Genomic DNA, 20,056 nt, shown 5'->3' on the forward strand with positions numbered 1-20,056 from the left:
CTCTGGGTTTTTTTTTTAACACAGTTTTTTTTTATTTTTTTTTTTAGAACTATTTTGAACAAAATGGTTATCACAAAATTTTGATTGGCTGCATTTGAGAAAAAGACAGCATGAAGGGGGGCAGCGCGGAAGCTTCAATTAAATCTATTTTTATTCTCAAAAACGATAGTAGAACTTCCGATTTTCAACTGAATGAGCTCCCTCCAATTTTATTAGACCCCACTTTCTATAGGAGGTGACTCTGGAAAAAAAAATTAAACCTCAGGGCTTTTTTTATAGATAAATATAAAATATTGCCTCTGATAAAATTGATGTTGTAAGTACTTAATCAGGAATCATGAAGGGTTACTTTTTATGCTCATCTTTACGGATCAGTTGTGATGTGTGATGGACTTTGTCAAATGCTGTAACCAGATCTAGATTATGCTGATGATTTTGCTGTCCCAGTTGAACGCGTGAGCAAAATGAAAGATTTTTTTTAAGGTTCTGAGAGTTAAGGGTGCAAAAATAATTTTCAAAATAAGCGTTAAGACTATTTTTTTACATTGAATGAAAATTAGTGAAAGTGAAGAGTACTGGGTAACGAGAAGATTGGAAACTTCACTTACATATTTATTAATATTACCTAGGTGGATGCAAGAAGGCAGATGTAATAAAAATATTAAAGAAGAATAGCCTCGGCCCAGGATGTTTTTACGAAAATTAAAAAAGTTTGGAAGAATAGAAAGATATGTCTGCAAACCAACATTAGAAAATTGGAGGAAACTGTTAACAGATTCTTTTGAGCACCCGTCCGACTGATTGTATTTCCACCAGAAAGCTATACAGAAATTTTGTTATATTCAGATCTAAATTATATGGAAAAAGTATTTCTTTTTGTTTCTTTGCATCAAATTTCTAATTTTTTTATTTCAAAGTTATTAGGTTGGTTCCTCTCAATGGACGAGGATATAATACATAGACTTTCTTGCTTAAAAATTGCTCAAGGCTCTAAGATCTTCATCTTTTTATAGTTACTTCTCTTAATGCTCACATGTCATTTAATTAGACTATCAAGTGAGACCTCAAGATCGTTTGCGAAGACAAAAAAACTGAACATGCAAAGTTAACTTAAGATTCTATCTGCTAAAAAACCCCAATCTTTTTGGGGACGGAAAAGTTAAGATTGTTTATTTATTAATACATTTAAAAACCATTTTATAAATCCAAAAATTATGCAGGGAGGGGGTTTCAAACCTCCTAGACATGATCCTGGTTAATACTGAATAGTAATCATCTACCAGGTCTAGCAATGGCACTCTATTTCTTAAGATATTCCCAGTTTCCCTTAGCCTGTAACTTAAAGTGTCCACTGACAGAAATATTTTTGCCTTTTTTTTTACTTGATCCTTAGGAATGTAGGCAAACGTGGAAGCTCCAATCTTTTGAATATACTAATGAGGCTGAACTGTGAGTAGTTTTCAACACGAAGAGACATGTGTACGTTTCTTGGCTTTGGGTAGCTAGGTACTACATTCAGTCGTAAGTAGTAGTATTAAAGTTAGAGTTTAAGATTTTACTTTTGCAAGTCAAATTTTAGCCATTATTATTCTATTTATGTGATCCAAACCCTCTAAACTTTTTAGCTTGATCAGTAATATATGTAGAGACTAATTCCTGAGACTCAGGTTAAAATTTATATGATGCCGAAATGCCTGGAAGTGCTCATCAAGGCACTCTTCAAGTTTGGGAAACACAAATGGGTCCGAACTGTCAACCTGATTCTTAATGTCACTTGGTAAAGCATCATCAACTTCTAAAAAGATAAATCAATTGGGATATAAAACAATTTCGACATAAATGTATATACACTTGACAAAAAGAGTATTTAGTAAATTTAGGGCAAAAATGTAGTGCCAAAAAATAGAGTCATTTAAATAGAACACCTTGTTCTTTAAGACAATTTTATGTAATGAGATTCTAAAAAAAAAAAATCCTTAGAAACAGAAGCTCCTGAGCCTCATGTGGCTCTTTGGCCTTTTCAGTGCTACTCTGCGACATATACAAAGGAGAAATAATAGTTTGATTAAAAAAAAAAACTTCGTAAAAAAGTTGCATTTTATTTTTTTAAATTCAAATCTACTATTAATCGATACCATCTATAATTTTTTGTTAAAGTTGAAATGTTTTAAGAACAAAAGCAGATATTTTGAAGAGAATTCAAGTTACAACTGTCTTCCAAAACCATTAAAGACAGAACAATTACAATTTGTTCAAATATAAACACACAACATATTGAAGATCTCAAACTGGTTCCGGCTTAATAAATAGCGACTGACAAGTCTTGTGACATAAATGATACAGCACAAGTTTCATTTTTTTAAGATTTATGTTTCATTCAGGGCCTAAATAAGAGCTTTTAGGATTATTACCACTCAAAGGTCAGACCCGAAAAAAAGTATCGCAAGTACTGAATGCATCAGCATCAGCAATTGAATGATAAACATCATAGTCCCCTCGATAAAAATTATACAGATTTTAACAGAAATCTGATTTTAACAGAAAATTGAAATCTAAGTAAGAAAAAGGGTTTGTTGCAATTTTGAAAGAAAATTATTCACGAGATACTTGTTTACCATTGTATTATTCATAAAAGCGCATCAAGCCATTCATGCACAAGCCTTTCTGGAAGAAATTTTAAAATTTATGGAATTATCGATTACTATTATAAGCTCCATTTTATTTCAAGTTCTTAATCATCAACAAGTCAAAAAAGTTTTACTTGAAATGGAGATTGAAAACTCTGATCTTCCGTTTCACAACAAGGTACGTTGGTTATATTTTGTTATATTTCATAAGGATCAATCTAACTTCAATTCTCGAGTGTGTACCGTATAATAAACAAGTACCAAAAGGTTAACTAAAGAAGGAGATTTGCCTCCCAATTTTTAAAAAATTATTTTAATGTTCATACTTGCCTCTTTAGTTATTAAGTTCCCCGAACATTTCTCTTAACATCGCATGTATAAGATTTAGTTGGAACAGAGAAAGTGAGACAAATAGAAAGAATTTTGAATAGATATTCTGCCAACATGCAGGATTGTAAAATTTCCTGTGCAAAGTCCACTCCCCAGAAACTTCCTTCACCAAAGAAAAATTACATCAGAGAGTAATTTTTAAATTTTGAGCAGACGACTTTGGGGGGGGGGGGGCATTCTAATTTACGTTCGAATGACCCCTCTCTCAATATTCTGGGACTATTGGGGCGATACGATCACCCCTGAAAAAAAACACGCATCTGTGATACTTATGGCAAAAAAAAATATCACATTTTTGCCGAAGGGAGCTTGAAACCTCTACGGTAAGATCATCTGACAAGCTGAATCAGATGGTGTGACTTTTATTAAGCTTACGTGACTTTTCGGAGTGTTATCTCCATTTTTGTGAAATCGGACAAATTTTCTGAGGCTTGCAGCTTTTTGATTGGTAAGACTAGGCTTAATGAATATTATTTATTAGGAATCATCATAATAAGCCAATTCTTTTGATACATCTATTGACATCAAAGTTTCAAAGTTTCACATATAAAGAAAAGAGTGAATTTCAAGCTATGATACACATTCTAAAGCTAGTCTATAGTCCTAATACTATCAAGATGGCCTTACTTTGAACTTGTGTACAAACTAATCATGACATACAGGGGCGTCGTTTGGGGCTGGCAAGGGGGGAAAGTTGCCCCCCCCATAATGTGGATGAAAAAATATTATACATCCCATGCCATTTCACTATCCCGAGTTGGATCCTTTTTGGCCACCCCCCCCCCCACAATAAAAATTCTGGAGATTCGCTCCTTATGACATATTGTCCCTTTCAGAACCCAAACAAGAGCAAGTGATTAAACTGAGCCATCGAACAGAAGTGATACCAAATTGAACGTAAAAAAAATAAGGTTGAGTACTAAAATGGATTGTTTCTTTATCTTAAAAGGAACTGATCCAAAAGGGAGTGATATTATTTTGATTCTATTAAAAGTGACCTTAATTGGTTTGCTTTTACTGTACCAAAACTCCTATATTATTTTGTGTTTTCAGTAAAGTACTAGTTTTTTATAATTCTAAAAGCATAGGAAAACATATTTCATAGGTTTAGTTGATCTGGTTTTATTGATATATATTAGAGAGGCTGTGAAGTAATAATTTCTTTCCGTTTTATGTTGTCACTTTACTCTTTACGTCTTTTTGAAAAACTTAGTTTTTTTAGATTATGAAAGTTACAAGACAATGACTGGATGAATGACAATCACGCAGGTTCTAATATTTGTAAGTACCCTAAAACTAAAAATAGCTATAGCCTACAAACCAACAAAGACAAATACTTGGACTTGCAAACACCAACCCAGACATGCAATTAAATAGAATCAGACATGCAAACAGAGAAAGGCAGTCACTTTAGATATAAAATCCAACAAAGACAAATACTTGGACTTGCAAAGACCAACCCCGACATGTAAACAAATAGAATCAGACACGCAAACAGAGAAAGACAGGCACTTTAGATATACAAACCAAAAAACACAAATACTTGGACTTGCAAACATCAACCCAGACATGCAAACAAAAAAAAAATCAGACACGCAAACAGAGAAAGACATGCACTTTAGATATACAAACCAACAAAGACGGATACTTGGACTTGCAAACTCCAACCCAGACATGCAAACAAATAGAATCAGACATGCAACCAGAGAAAGACAGGCACTTTAGATATACAAACCAACAAAGAGAAATACTTTGACTTGAAAACACCCACCCAGAAATACACAAAAATAGAATCATACATTCAACCAGAGAAAGAAAGGTACTTTATATATAAGTAACTAAAAAGACAAATACTTGGAGTTGAAAACACCAACCCAGATATGCAAACAAAGATAATCAGATATGCAAACAGAGAAACATATTCACTTTAGATATACAAACCAACAAAGACAAATACTTGGACTTGCAAAGATTAACCCAGACATGCAAACAAATAGAATCAGAACTAATAATAATAATAATAATAATAATGATAAAATACGATTATAACGTAACCGAAAATAAATTCTAGTGAATGAATAAATAATACCAAAAATTAAACAATATTAATAAGGACTCTGAAAAACAAATACTCAAGTGAAACGAAAATTAATTACTATTAATTCCAAATCAGCCATAATTAAAATTTATCTTTGTTTCAATCACCATCCGGACAGAAATTCTCAAGAGCAGTGGATGTGGCGGCTTTCCCGAAGTCTCTCAATGCTAGACTGACAATCTTGTCATACTAAAAACTAAACATTATCAACCACTACACGGATTGCTTCAAAAATTACCAATTAACGTTCCAAACATTTGTTTAAAGTTTTTAGCTATTACGGTAGTCATTATCTTGCTATTCGTAACAATTAACAGGGTATCATTTTCGAATGCTTTTTGTTAAATTGTAGTTGAAACATTAAACAGTGAGGAAATGCGTATACCATAAAAAACAAAACGGAATTAACAACTTACTCCTGTTTCCAGGGGAGGGGGGGGGGGATGTAAAACCGGATTGTTTGATAATTGGATTAAGCGATACCCATGAATTCGAGGGCGACTCATTATCGGATCAATGAACAAAGCTCCCTCTTGTGTTTTTCCTAAAAAAAAAATCCTAGCTTACTTGTCTTAAGTAAAAAAAAAATAAATGAGTAAGAAAAACGGAAATAGGGCACGAGAAAAAATTTTGAGGGACCAGTCCCCCCTCCTCCCTGGTCCCCATGGATCCACCAGTTATTTGGCAGTAGTCAATACTTTCCTGACTTATCTTTGGACTTTGAATGAGCTGCCACTTTGTGATGCCCTTCGATTCCCACCGACATTATTTGATAGTGTCCCATGCCCCATCTAAAACTAAAGAAAAAACTGGATCCAATTTCTTTTTCTAGCTATTTTAGCAATCAGCTTATTATAGAACTTATATAGCTAAACTTGCATGATAGTCGGATTAGCTGATTATTCTACCACAGAAAAAAAGAGAGATTTTTCTAACATATGTTGTGACCCCCAAGCTTATCTTTCTTTTTACTTGGCAAGCCTTATATACCTAAGGACATAGATGCTGGACCGTTTTACTATGCTGAACAAAATGACTGTCTCAAAATTTTGACTGGATGCGTTTGGAAAATGTATGGGCTTGAGAAAAGGCCTGCTGGCCCTTTAATCTTTTGTTACTAATTAAAACAGACCAACGAACTTTTCAATTTGAATTGAATTAGCTCCTTTAAAAGTTTTAATGATATTTCTAGCTATCATAGAGTGATGCTGTCTAACATATTGCTTATATGCTTTTCTGAAAACCAGCATACATACAGGTTTTTCTTTAATAAAAACTCCTAAGCGTTCCTTAATAGTTTCATCTTACTACCTTTAGAGTCAGTTACATTGAAAGTAGTGGTAGTATTAAAAGTATAAATATAGTGCCTTTTGGCTAGTTCAATTTCACCCACAACTTACCCTTAAAGGTCTAAATTGCTAATATAAGTTGTTCTTCAGATATTGCTTTGCCGTCTTATGAAGGTCCATATGCTCATAGTTTCTTTTAATTTAGTTCAACATCTGCCTAAATATTTCTTAAAAGATTATTCTTAATAGCCTTAGCTTGTGCGGTAGCAATAGTTGTAGCAGCATTAGTGACAGTATGCGTATAGCACCTTTGGTTTCATTAACAACCCCTTTAACACACGCCGAAAATTTCAGCTTAATATACACCAGAAGCCATTCGTATAGCATTTCCGATGCGTCCACCTGACAACCTGTGTAGGCATAGTGTGTTTCGATTTAGTTCCACACAGTTTCTATATATCCCGAAATTTTTGCCTTAATATCCTTAGTTTTAACAGCGGTAATAGCAGTAGTAGTAGTAGTAGTAGCTGTAGTATTAATTGCAGTAGCCAATGCTTTAGTGGCAATTGCAGTAATAGAAGTAGTAATAATAGTAACAATAGCAGCAGTATGAGTAGAAGTAGTAGCATTGATTTGACTTACTTTTGACTTAGGTCTTCTGCCTGGCGGTGCTCGGCGTAGAGAGTGACGTCTGCCTCCTCCATTCACTTCGGTCTATTGCGATTGTTTGTACTTGGCTCGGTCTGATGATTGCCATTGCCAGAAAATCGGACAGGTTGTCGAACTATTGCTTCTTGGGGCGGCCGCGGGGTCACTTCCAACCCTCTTCCGTAGATTTAAAGTCAAAGATTATCTTTGCGGGTAAGTGTAGGGGCATTCGAAGTAGGTGTCAAAACCATCATAAGGTACACTCAGCAGCTTTGATAGAAAACTGAGACTACTTGGTGAGCTGCAGGAGGTTCTAACTACTCATGAAATCAAACAACCTTAGACCTTCAATCCTTCCCAGGCTTTTCGTTTGGAATACATCAATGGCCTTTAGTTTTGGGGCTGATGCATGCCATGTTTCAGCTCCGTAAAGCATTTCAGAGCCGACGAGGGCGTTGAAAATCCGCGGTAGCCTTAGGATGCAAGTATTTTCTTTTGATTAGCTCAACATCCCTCACAAAAAGCCCTGTTAGCAGGGGCGTCCCAGGGGGTAGGGGAGGGGTGTGCCACCCCTCCAACGTTTTTGGCATTCGGTAATTTTTGCAAATTTGCCTGGAATTTAGCAAAACTCTTGATTTCTGCAGAAAATTCGGCATAAATCAGGTAGCGATTCGGTAAAAATTTACGAAGATAGTCCCTCAAATGAAATGAGTCTCGGGACACCCCTACCTGTTAGTTTTAACTTCACATATCAAACTGTTCCTAAGATATTTCTGTTACTTCCTTTTGAGAACCTGCATGCAGAGAGCGAGTTCTGATTCAGTTCATTTTCCTCCCTCAATATTTCTTGAAAATTTCACCTTCCTACCCTTAGGCATAGTTGTAATAGTGTTCACAGTAGTAGTCTTAGCAATATGTAGTATTATCCGAAGTTTATACGATCACCCTTTCTATATAAAACTTATATGTCCCCAGGGCATAACTTGCAACCAGTAGCCTGAGGGCTGTGGGGAGGGTGTCATCCTCAAAGACATAATTTCTGGACCTTTCAATTACGTTGAACAAAATGGCTATCTACAAATTTTGATTGGATTTGTTTGGGTAAATGGTGGGCGTGGGAGGGGGGTCTGATGCCCTTTATTCACTTTTGATAATTAAAAAACCAAAACAATTCAAGAAACAAAATTCATGAAATAACCATTTTGAATAAAATCAAATTTTAAGTTTAACCTGTTGACTGGAGGAAAAGAAGAAAAACCAAAAGGAACTAGGAAAATCCCATATGGTCTGGAGTTTATTAACAATATGTGGCTACTAGGAATGCAAAAAGTCCGCCATTGCACAAAATGGTGTTATATTTACAAAGTCCAGAAACAGAGAAGACCTAAGTCACACACAACACACAACGTAAGTCACACACAACTCAGACATTTTTTTCACCCTTCAAATCAAATCAACTGAAATTCTGACAATTGATTTGGGGCCCCTCCAAAATCCGATTGGAGCTGTAGCCCCAGCCAGCACCTCCAAAATGACGCCCCTGAACTAAAGTTTGAGGGTAAAACAATCATAGTGACTGTGACTATGCAAGGTAAAACGCTAGTAGTTTTCACCAAAAATCACCAAAGTCCGAACGCACTCTTCATTTGAGTCTATCAGCATGCAGCAATACCACCGATCTAACAGTAATAAGTGCAAAAATTTGAAACACTAAAATGCTGAACTCAAATAATGATGGAAAAACATTTAAATTTTCTTGTTTCTTTCCGCTATCTATGGTTTCGAGTGGTAATATTGGGATTAGTGATTGGTCTGACCTAATTGTCACTCTTAGAGATGATTTAAGAGAAGTTCTTGCTCAGCCATCTGAAAAGTAAGTAAACTTTGTAGCTTAGCATATAGGGTAAAACCCTAGTGCTTTGACAGTGACTTATCGTGTTGAAATGAATAGATTAAAATATTTAATATAGATGTATGAGCAGTTTACCACATAAGAAGACATATTTATAAAGCAATTCTCACTTCATAATATGCACAATGATCCTAGGCTAGTTAGGGATACCACCAGATGGCTCATTTGACAGTGTATATAGGCTATATACAAATCGGTCAATATCTACGAAATCATATTATTGAGTTAGGAATAAAGTGAATACACCATTCAATGCCTTTTTTATGCTGATTACAAATATAATAAGCATTTCTATTGGAAATGAATTTCAGCCCCCCCCCCCTATAAAGGCTATACCTAACCTAACCCTGAATTGGCCTATATAGGGGGGGCGAAAGCTCATTTCCGATAGAAATGCTTATTATATTTGTAATCAGCATAAAAAGGCATCGAATGGTGTATTCACTTTTGTCCTAACTCAATAATATGATTTTGTAGATATTGACCCACAAATCTTTGAATTAGCAGTCAATATCTACCAAATCATGTTATTGAGTTACAACTAAAGTAAATACACCATTCAATGCCTTTTTTTTATGCTGATTATGAATATAATAAGCATTTCTATTGGAAATTAATTTCCTCCCCCCCCCCTATATATGCCAATTCAGGGTTAGGTTAGGTATAGCCGATATAGGGAGGGGGGCTGAAATTCATTTCCGATAGAAATGCTTATTATATTTGTAATCAGCATAAAAAAAGGCATCGAATGGTGTATTCACTTCATTCCTAACTCAATAATATGATTTGGTAGATATTGACCAAATTAGCCAACTGACCAACCAGTATTTTAAGCCTAGGAGTTCAGCTAGACATAAGGAAACATATTAAGAAAACAATTGTTTGTCCATAACAGGCCTATGTGGAATAATCCTAGTTAACACATTTTGCAGGGGGAGAGTCTTTATCTTCACTTCTTTCCTTGTTTTTCCAGTTTTTCTAAGAAATTTACAAATTTCTTAGAACCTGTAGGCCTATTCACAGAATATATCACCCCACCCCTCTAATGTGCAAATATATACCTAGAATTGCATCCTCAATCTAAATATAACATCCATTTGCATCACAAATGAACTTTACTCCTATATTAGCCATGTGGTGGATATCCTCCTAGTTAATATATTTTGCAGCAGGAAAACCTACATCTTCAGTTCTTTCCTTGTTTTTCCAGTTTTCTAAGAAATTTGTGAATTTCTTAGAACTATATATTAACAGAGTATATACCCTAATGTGCAAATATATACCTAGAATTGCATTCTGAATCTGAATACAGACTAACCTTCATTTGCATCACAAATGAACTTTACCCCTACCCCCATGATGTGCAAATATATACCCCAATTTGGATATATTTAGGTATAGAGTAAAGTTCATTTGTGGTACAATTGAGGGTTATATTTAAATCAGAATACAATTCTAGGTATATATTTGCACATTAGCGGGGTGGGGGTGTATACTCTGTTTATATATAGGTTCTAAGAAATTCATGAATCTCTTAGAAAAACTGTGAAAACAAGGAAAGAACCAAAGATAAAGGTTTTCCTGCTGCAAAATATATTAACTAGGATTATTGTGCATATTATAAAGCAAGAATTGTTTTCTCAACATTTCTCCTTATGTGGTGGACTACTCATACATCTATATCCTATGTGTGATAAATATGAACAGTAGGTTTCAGTCTTGAATATATTATAATAGCCTAAATGGGGTTGGATAAGCATTAGGTATAGGATATTTTGAATCAAATGGCTACAATCTATGCAACTTTTTTTTTTTTTTTATAAAATCTAAAGTTAAAAAAAGTTATTTTGACATTCTAGTCTATTTAAACCTAATTATTTTGCTTCACAACACTTATCTTAGATTGATTAGTCTATCCATGGTAGAGTCAGTCTATGATTTAAGGAATTTTTTATAACTTTATGATCCCATGTTCATGATTAGACAGCATTATCCAATTTTAGATTTAGGCTTGAAGTTGACTATATGGCCCAGATTGGGCTCCACTGTTTCTAGGTGGTATTATAGTGATTTCAAGGTAAATATTTATGCTAACAGACAATTCAGATAGCTATCAAGCAAACATACCTCTAAAATCAGAATTTGATCCTGAATCTAAATATGATAATTGTTTTGTTGCAAATCCAATTTATATATTTTTTATTTTATATATCCATATTATTTGTTTCTCATGCATTTATTGATTCTTGATTTTGCCAATATCAATTCAGTTTATGGGTAAACCAGTTTTAACAAGATTTACACTAACACATGCATATAAGCTGTATCCAATAAGAGGAAAAGGTATCATCTTTAAGAGTCTGTAAAGGGCTTGAAATTGAATTTGCAACTGAAACAAATGTCATATTGGATTCAGGATGGAGTTCTGAATCTAGAGGTAAGTTTTTGTTCTTACCTACCTGAATTGCCCATCAATATGAGTATTTACTAATCTCAGAGTGATAACTAGCTGTCCAATTACAGGGTATCCTTCAATATTTTATGTAGACTCAAGTAAAAAGCCTGGTTTTTGCTTCTACAATCTTACATCATTCAGGTAGGATTTTTTTTCTTAATCAAAGTGTGAAGACCTTAAATATCACTAGTCTTTGTCAAAAGTGCTTAAATCTATATTTTCTGCCCAATAGGACATTGAACAGAGGACTTTGTGAACATCCTCATCAAAGTAGCCAGTTCAGACCATTGACCAGAGCAAAATGATGACAATTTTTTTTTGTAAATTACAGTTTAATGGCTTTTGATATCTTAAACAATAGTTGGGCTAGGTGGATAAAACTCTCAGAAATGCATTCAGGGCCTTAATGTGGGAAGATATTTTGAAGCACCTCCTCCCTTTAGAAGGCCCTAACCTTTGATGATATTTAATATTCTTTGTGTTATAAAAGTGAACTCTTACAAATTAGATCTTCTGCTCAAATGAGACACAAAAATAGCATTTTGAGCCTCATATTGTTGCTTAATCCCAATTTATACAGTTTCAAAGATCTATAAATCTATGCTTTATATGGCTCTAGACATTTACCCCCCCCCAGTGATTATGCCCCCCAAAAGATACCCCCCCCCCCGGAAAATACCTCCCCACAGAAAATACCCCCCTGGTAAATAGCCCCCCCCCCATGGAATATAAGGCTTTCTAAACTTGAGAATTTTATTTGAGTTTTATTTTTTTAATTTCTGTAGGGGGAAGGAATTTTGGTATTAGTGTATTATGCACCATTCACTCAAGTTTATGCTGTGTAAAACTTGAGAACTAACTGGTTTCTTTTGTTAGTTTTTTTTTCAGCTTAGCACAAGACAAGACAAAAACAAGTGACAGAATATATGGGAAATATATAATTTGGGCTATATATTTGCACCTAAGGAGGGGGTAAAGTATTTGGACAGTTTTAAGTCAGAAAACGATTCTTGCTAGGTATAGGGCCACTAAGACATTACAGAAGAATAGCAAGGTGTCTGGAGATTTTGTTGGAATTTTGTGAACTAAAAAAAAATCTCAGTATAAAGTAAATGTAATATTTAACGTCAGTGTTTTTTCCAGGTGTTGAGTGTTTTTTGGTCAATACCTGATTTCCCAAGTGTTAAATACTATTATTAGGTTAATGTGGTGTTTCATTTAAGTGTTTTTTTATGATTGCTCATCAAAGTTTTTTATTTTTGCCTTTCATTTATGTTATTTCACTGTGTTCATTGTTGTTGTTTGGGGTTTGACCAATTGGTCATATGCATTTGAGTTACTCAATTATTCTGTGCCTTCTGTAATCACTAGCTTACTTGGGTGTCACTTCAGTTAATATTCATTGAGCCAGATCAGGTATCACTTATTGTGCTATTGGTTGGGGGTTATTCACCTGCAGCAAATGCCTGTGCTGAAAAACGGGGATCAGATTGATTCAGCTGTACTTTATCATAAAACAATTAAAATATATTTACAACACAATTAAAATAAATAATGCAAATATACATCATTCCTGTTACATATGCCAAATATAAAAAACAAAGCTGATAAAGCATAGATAAAAAAAAGAAAAATACACTAAGTGTGATTGTGACTCTAAAATGAGCTAATATAGGGATAAAAAAATATCTTAAAGAGAATGAACCAAACCAGTAGTCTTAACAAATCTACCTAAAAGGTTTGTGCTTTGTCGTCTAGCCCAAGGAGGAGACGTGTGATGTCCCAGAACAGAGCGCATTTTAAACGCCTTAAATGCCTTTTCACAGCAATTCCTTAATATTTCCCTCTCCTTTTCATATTTTCTACAGTTGAAGATGATGTGATGTATATCTTCATACACTCCACATGTGTTACAGTTGGGGGAAGGGGTCATTTTCCAATGGAATAGTGTTGATTTTGTCTTGGCATGGCCATAGCTAAGATGAAAGAAGCAAGTTGAAATGATGCAAGATGAGACGTAAGTTTTTTTTTGACAGCTGCTTGTAATCATAGAGATCCAGGAGCGGGGTATGGAAAGAATGGAGCCAAGCTTCTTCTTCCTCAAATTTTTTTTAACAAGACAGGAATTCAGGGCCAGTAATAGGGGTTTGAAAGATCAGACCCAGATGGGAGGCTTGTTTTGACGCCTGGTATTCTAGTTCATTTCCTGTTATACCATAGTGTGCTGGAACCCATATAGATAGGACTGATATACCCTTTCTTGCAAATTGTGTAGCCAGATTTTCAATCTCCATGGCAACATTTCTTGGTTGGTGTTGCTGGTGTGAAAGGTAATCCAGAGCTGACAGTGAATCAGTGCAGACAATATACTTTTGATGTTTGGTCTCTGTTTGGCTTGATATGGCTTGAAGAGAAAACTTAATTGCCATAAGTTTTGCAGAGAAAATTTTCAGGTAGGGGGGTAAGTGGTAGAAAAGAGACAGGCTCTGGGAGGGTATAACTACTGCACAGCTGCATTTTGTTTTTGTCTTTGAGCCGTCTGTGTAAACTTGGATGTAGTCCTGATATTCTGCCAACTTTCCCAGGAATATGATTTTCATCAGTGCTTGGGGAAGGTCCATCTTTTTTCCAATGCTGATCTTAGGAATAATCAGTTCCCCAATTCCTTTGGATGCGCTGGGAGAATCATCATCCAAATTAACAGTCAGCCAGCCATTCTGTATGAATTCTTCCATGCCAGGAAGGCAAAGGTATCTCTGAAAAGAGGGTATCTCTGTTGGTTTGTAGCAGACATCAGGGTTGTGGAGGCTAATGATTCCTTTGTAGATAATGTGGTTCTTGAGTCTTATCTTCTTTGCAAAATATCTTGCAAGGAGATATTTTCTTCTGGATCCCCACTTCACAGTGCATAGCTGCAATAGGAGTTGATTTTAGGCAACCAAGGGCTCTTTGTAAGATTGCATGGAGGGTAGTGTCAAGTTCCTTCAGGAAACATTTCTTAGAAGATACATATATAAATGATCTGTAGTTTATCTTGGATATCACCACTGACTTGACAATAGTTGAAGCAAAGGCTGTGGGGGCTCCTCTGCTTCCAATGCAGAGAGCATTAATGAAGTTTTGTCTTTGTTTGAGACTGCCAATCAACTCATCCAGATGGGGTTTCTATGTCAGTTTTTGGTCAAATACAAATCCCAGAAAGCATGCATGTTCTGCAACCACAATCCCTTGTCCATTCAGTTTCACCAGTGGTTTGAAAGCAGCCTCGTAATACATTTTGCGGAAAAAATACTAACTGACTTTTGGCTTGAGAAAACCATATTATTACTTTTTACTCAAATTGATAGCATATCTACAGCTTATTGTGAGGCTGACTGTAAGCATAAAGGGTCTCTCCCCACAACTGCAACAGCAATATCATCAGTATGCAGAAAAAGCTATGCTCCAAAGATGTTTTCAAGGCTTATATCATGACAATAAACTGAATATAAAAGTGGACTTAGAACAGGCCCTTGAGGGAGTCCAATGTCAAAGGCTTTCCTCTTAAACTCTGAGTAGGAGCCCCCCAAGGAGGCCTGAACTTCTCTACCCATCAAGAATTGGTGGATCCAATTTACCAGTAGGTCTGGTAAACCCATTACAGATAGCTTTCTGATTAATTGCCTCATATTTAATCTGATTCCATGTCTAAAAATATTACATGAACTACTTTTCCTTTTTTGAAGCTTTGTTTGATCAGATGCTCTAGTCCAACTAGGAAGCCTTTTGGTCTTAGTTGTGTTTCCAGGAGTTCAAGAGTTTGTCTTGGAATTTCCAGAATTTCACTGGTTGGTACCTTGACCTTACTGGGTTGATCTCTTGTGTTAATTAAATAAAAAAAAACAAGTTTTTTAAACTGAAAGTAAGGAGCGACATTAAAACTTAAAACAAACAGAAATTATTCCGTATATGAAAGGGGCTATCCCCTCCTCAACGCCTCGCTCTTTACGCTAAAGTTTTTTATTGTTTTAAAAAATAAAGTTGTGAGACAGAGTCAAACTTTAGCGTAAAGAGTGAGGCGTTGAGGATGGGACAGCCCCTTTCATATATGGAATAATTTCTGTTCGTTTTAAGTTTATGTCGCTCCTTACTTTCAGTTTAAAAAACTTGTTTTTTTTTATTTAATTTCTGATCATTTTTTAGTTAATGCAGCTTTTATTTACATAAAAATTTTACTTTTCTTTTGCTAAATGGATGTCTACAAATTAACTTATGTAACTAACTTCTATATTCGTATATTTTTCTTCTGGCAAAAAATACAAAGTTGCAGATTTTTGCAGATATGAGCTTGAAACCTATGTAATAGGGTTTTCTGATACGCTGGATCTGACGGTGTGATTTTCATTAAAATTCTTTCACTTGTAGGGGATGTTTCCCCCCTCTTTAAAAAATCGAGTAAATTTTCTCAGGCTCGTTAGATAGCTCTTTTGAAAGCACTAAAAAAAACTGTAGCGTAAAGAGCGAGGTATTGACTTGGGGGAGAACCCCCTCACATACGTTATAATTTCTGTTCGTTTTAAGTTCTAATATTCCTTCTTACATTTCAGTTGAAAAAACTTGTTTTTTTTTATTTAATTTCTGATCGTTTTTTAAATAATGCTTGGAAATCCGGCGCCCCCTGCATAGAAATGTCCCTTACCCCAAAGAAACATCCTCTACGGAAATATTCTCAAGAGTAACCCCCTCCTCTAGCCCCCCCCCTCCAGAAAAAATCCTTCCTGAAAATGGTTGTATACTTCCCAATAACCAATAAATAATGCTGGCAAGTCCGGTGCCCCCTTCATGGCAATTTCCCTTCCCCCATTAAAACTTCCATCAATAACAGAGCCTCCAACATACCCCCCGACCCACTCTTCCCCCCCACGACCACAAAAAAAAACCTTCTGAAAACTTCTGTATACGTCCCAATAACCAATACTATATGTTAACATTGGGTAAAGTTCATAACTTTTAGCCCTCCCTCTGGGAACTTCGGGGGATTAAGTCATCCTAAAAGACATAGTTATAATATTTTCGACCATGCTAAACAAAATGGCTATCTCAAAATTTTGATAGGGTGACTTTGGGAAACAAATGAGCGTAAGAGGGGGCCTAGTTGCCTTACATTTTTTGGTCACTAAATAAGGGCACTAGAACTTTTAATTTCCGTTCCAATGAGCCCTCCCACGATATTCTAGGACCACTGGGTCGATACGATCACCCCCGGGAAAAACAAAACAAACAAACAAATAAACACACATCCGTGATCTTTCTTCTGGCAAAAAATGTGAAATTCCACATTTTTGTAGATAGGAGCTTGAAACCTCTACAGTAGGGTTCTCTGATACTCTGAATATGATGGTGTGATTTTCATTAAGGTTCTATAACTTTTAAAGGTTCTTTCCCCCTTTTTTTGAAAATCAGCCAAATTTTCTTATGTGCGTAACTTTTGATGAGTTGCACTAAACTTGATGAGGGTTATATATTTGAAATCAGCATTGAAATCTGATTCTTTTGATATATCTATTGGTATCAAAAACCCGTTTTCTAGAGTTTTGGTTACCATTGAGCCAGGTCGCTCCTTACTTACAGTTTGTTACCACGAACTGTTTGTTGATAGAACTTCATGGTCAGAATAAAGTCACAGGGTTTCTGGATTTCTACACTATTTATGATATCTGTTGATGTGAAAGTAAGGTCAATGGTTGGGTACTTGCCTGTCTGTGGGTTCAGACGTGTATTCATGTCTTTGGGGGTGACAAGGGACAATTTATTTATGTGTTCCAGGATGTAATTGGTCAGAGGGCTTGCTATTGAATCTTCAGGTGATAAAGTGTCCCACATTCTGTGGTGTAAGTTAAAGTTACCACTAATTATTTTCACAGGGCCACATGCATTCACAATTAGTTTGGATTGTTTCAGGGAGAATTTATTTGTCTTTGGAGCATAACAGTTAGCAATACTATTCCACTTATTTCTTCCCAGTAGTTTTATGTCAATTATACCAGCCTCTATTTCCCCTTGTGGACTGGGGTCATGTATTCTAAAAGCTAGGTCCGTTCCACAAGTGGCAGTAGGCCACCACCTGTTTTGTGGACTTTGTCCCAATGGGCAGTATTGTACCCCTTGAAATCATGGACAGTATTCTCCTGTTTTAAGAAAGTTTCTTGAAGTAGAAAAATATCAGGGGTATGCCTGACTAAAATATTTTGGAGTTCTGAAATTTGGGCTGTGTTCTTGGCTGTATATTTGGCTTTAAAATACACTTATCTATCTATCTATCTATCTAATATGCAGAATCATTGTACCAAACACATTTTGCATGTAGACCCGCTTTACTTTAGCCCCCCCCCTCCCTAATGTGCAAATGTATAACCCAAATTTATTTCCAAAGTAACAAAAAAACCCAGCATGTTCTCAAATTTTGTGCAGCGTAAACTTGAGTGAGTGGCACATAATACACAAGTACCAAAATTCCTTCCCCCTACAGGAAAAAAAACAACTCAAATAAAATTCTCAAATTTGGAAAGCCCTATTTTTCCACGGGGGCGGGGGTGGGGGGTGGGGCTGGGGTAAACACGGACCACTGTCTTATATGCAATCTTCCAAGGACTGGAAATACCAAAAGGGCTGACATAGTAACTTGGAAATACCTTCCCTGGGTACATTTTTAGCCCTAGATTCATACCTAAAATTTCCATTTATGGAACTCATCTACTTTCCAAGATAGCAAGAAGCCAATAAACTAGAATTTTACCAAGACCTGAGAGGTTTGAACTGTAGATTAGTCCATTTCAAACTCTTGGAGGGGTAAAATGGCTTTAAGCCTATTTCATCCTTTAAGGACAACCCCCCCCCCCTCCTTGTGGAGTTTGTCTCTGCAAAAAAACTAAGCATATTTCTTTTTTATAGGTTCTGGGAGCTTGTAAAAAAAGAAAACAGTCTTCATCAGTGTATTACTTCTTTTCTTCAGAGCTGCCCTCGTCCACATGATTTTGAAGCTTTTGGCATTTTTCTGTTATCCTCTGATGCTCCTAAAAACTTAGAAGAAGATTATTATTCTCTCTACAATATTGTGTTTCTTATTTGTTTGAGAATGTCAACAACAAAGGAACTGAAGGTATGAGGTTTTCAATGGATCTTGGCATAGCTTTCACTTCTTCTTTGGGTATGGGTATTTAAGTTTTAGCATAAAGAGGAGTAGAGTGTTGTTTGGAACAACCCCCCAATACTCAAGGTAATTTCAGTGCGTTTTCAGGGAAAAAAAAAATCGTTTACATTTGATTTTTACCTGCTTTTTATTTTTAATAGAATTCATTCTTGTTTTAATTTTGCTAGTAATTCTAATTTCTGTTAAACCCTTGTTAAAATGCCCTCTTCTCCCTTTACAGAGGTCTTTGGTCTATACACCATATGCAGTGGATCCTGAGTAGATCAAATTGTTAAAATAATTTGGGTAAAGGTATACTCATTTGGGTATAGGTGTAATCATTTGTTGGAGAAGTCTCATATTTATTTACGTTATTATGGATTTCTACACTTTGTGCATGGTATTATTGATGTTTTAATGGAAGGAGGGCAACTACATCCCTCATTTCTGTTTTGTGGCCTACAGCATGTTCTGGGTAAGCATTTTCTGGATGGTCCCTCCTCCATTACTTAAAAATTAAGATTATTGTTTTGTTCCTATTAAGTTCTTTCTCATAATGTTTTTGTAGTTTTGTAATTTTACTCATTAGTATCTGAGGCAGTACATCACATAATTATTTTAATTCAGTTTAGTGCAACTATGATTTTCTACCCTAGCTTTGATGATAGTTCATGTGTTAGTTAAGTACTGTTTTTGTTTCTAATACTAATTGACTGTATCTGTAAAAAGAAGTAGCTGTATCTGTAGACAGAAACAACATTATAGTAGCAAATGCAGAGTTTTCAGCAATGTATCTGATTTATTTTAGTATTTTAGATTTATTTCTAAGCATTGTTAGTTTTATTTTAGTTCCAAATCAAAATAACCTATATTTTTTGTTCTAGCGTTTTTTAATATAAATTTTTCTAATGTCTGTTTTAGAACCCATTCTGTTTTAGAAAAACATTAGTTTAGAACCCATTCCTACCCTGCAGTCTCAAAACCTGCAAGAAGTTATTGGTTTTACTAAAAATTTTGCCTAGAACACAAGTTATCTACATATTCGTGGTCTTATATAGTTTTACCTTCCCATTTTATACTATATTCTCCCATAGCCTTTGCTGTATTCCTTAGATCAAGTCCATCAAAATGTCAACAAATATATGACACAATCTTGCTTAACTCCTCATTCCACACCAAACCGACTACTAACCTTCCTACCTTAAGCATAGCAATATTATTCCTATATATAGCACTAACCACTACATATATGATTACCACACAGAAATAGGACTTTAGCTAAAGCTTTTCTATTATCGGAACTAAATGCATATTTATAATAATTCAGACACTTTTTAATTCTTGATCTAAGCATGAAAATTGGGTCAAACCATCCTGTCTTTCCCAGAAACATGCTGTCCGTTTATTAAACTTTATTTTTAACATTATTTTTATTTTTAACAGACTGATGATAGCAGGGTTGCCAACTT

The 20,056-nt window shown here is 35.3% G+C and overlaps 1 protein-coding gene across 1 annotated transcript in view; it reads left to right on the plus strand.

Annotated features, from left to right (window-relative positions):
- Positions 1-8,816: 8,816 nt before the first annotated feature.
- Positions 8,817-20,056, plus strand: part of LOC148939072 (activating signal cointegrator 1 complex subunit 2-like) — a 31,678-nt gene continuing 20,438 nt past the window's right edge. The window contains exons 1-2 of the mRNA XM_089107364.1: positions 8,817-8,925; positions 18,350-18,557. Of these exons, the coding sequence (XP_088963490.1) occupies positions 8,828-8,925; positions 18,350-18,557 (306 nt within the window). The 5' untranslated portion in view covers positions 8,817-8,827. The remainder of the gene's footprint in view (positions 8,926-18,349; positions 18,558-20,056) is intronic.

The sequence above is a fragment of the Artemia sp. Qi Xiang Cuo genome, unplaced genomic scaffold, assembly GCF_049724085.1.
Source record: "Artemia sp. Qi Xiang Cuo unplaced genomic scaffold, ASM4972408v1 HiC_scaffold_22, whole genome shotgun sequence".
NCBI classification, from domain to species: Eukaryota; Metazoa; Arthropoda; class Branchiopoda; order Anostraca; family Artemiidae; genus Artemia; species Artemia sp. Qi Xiang Cuo.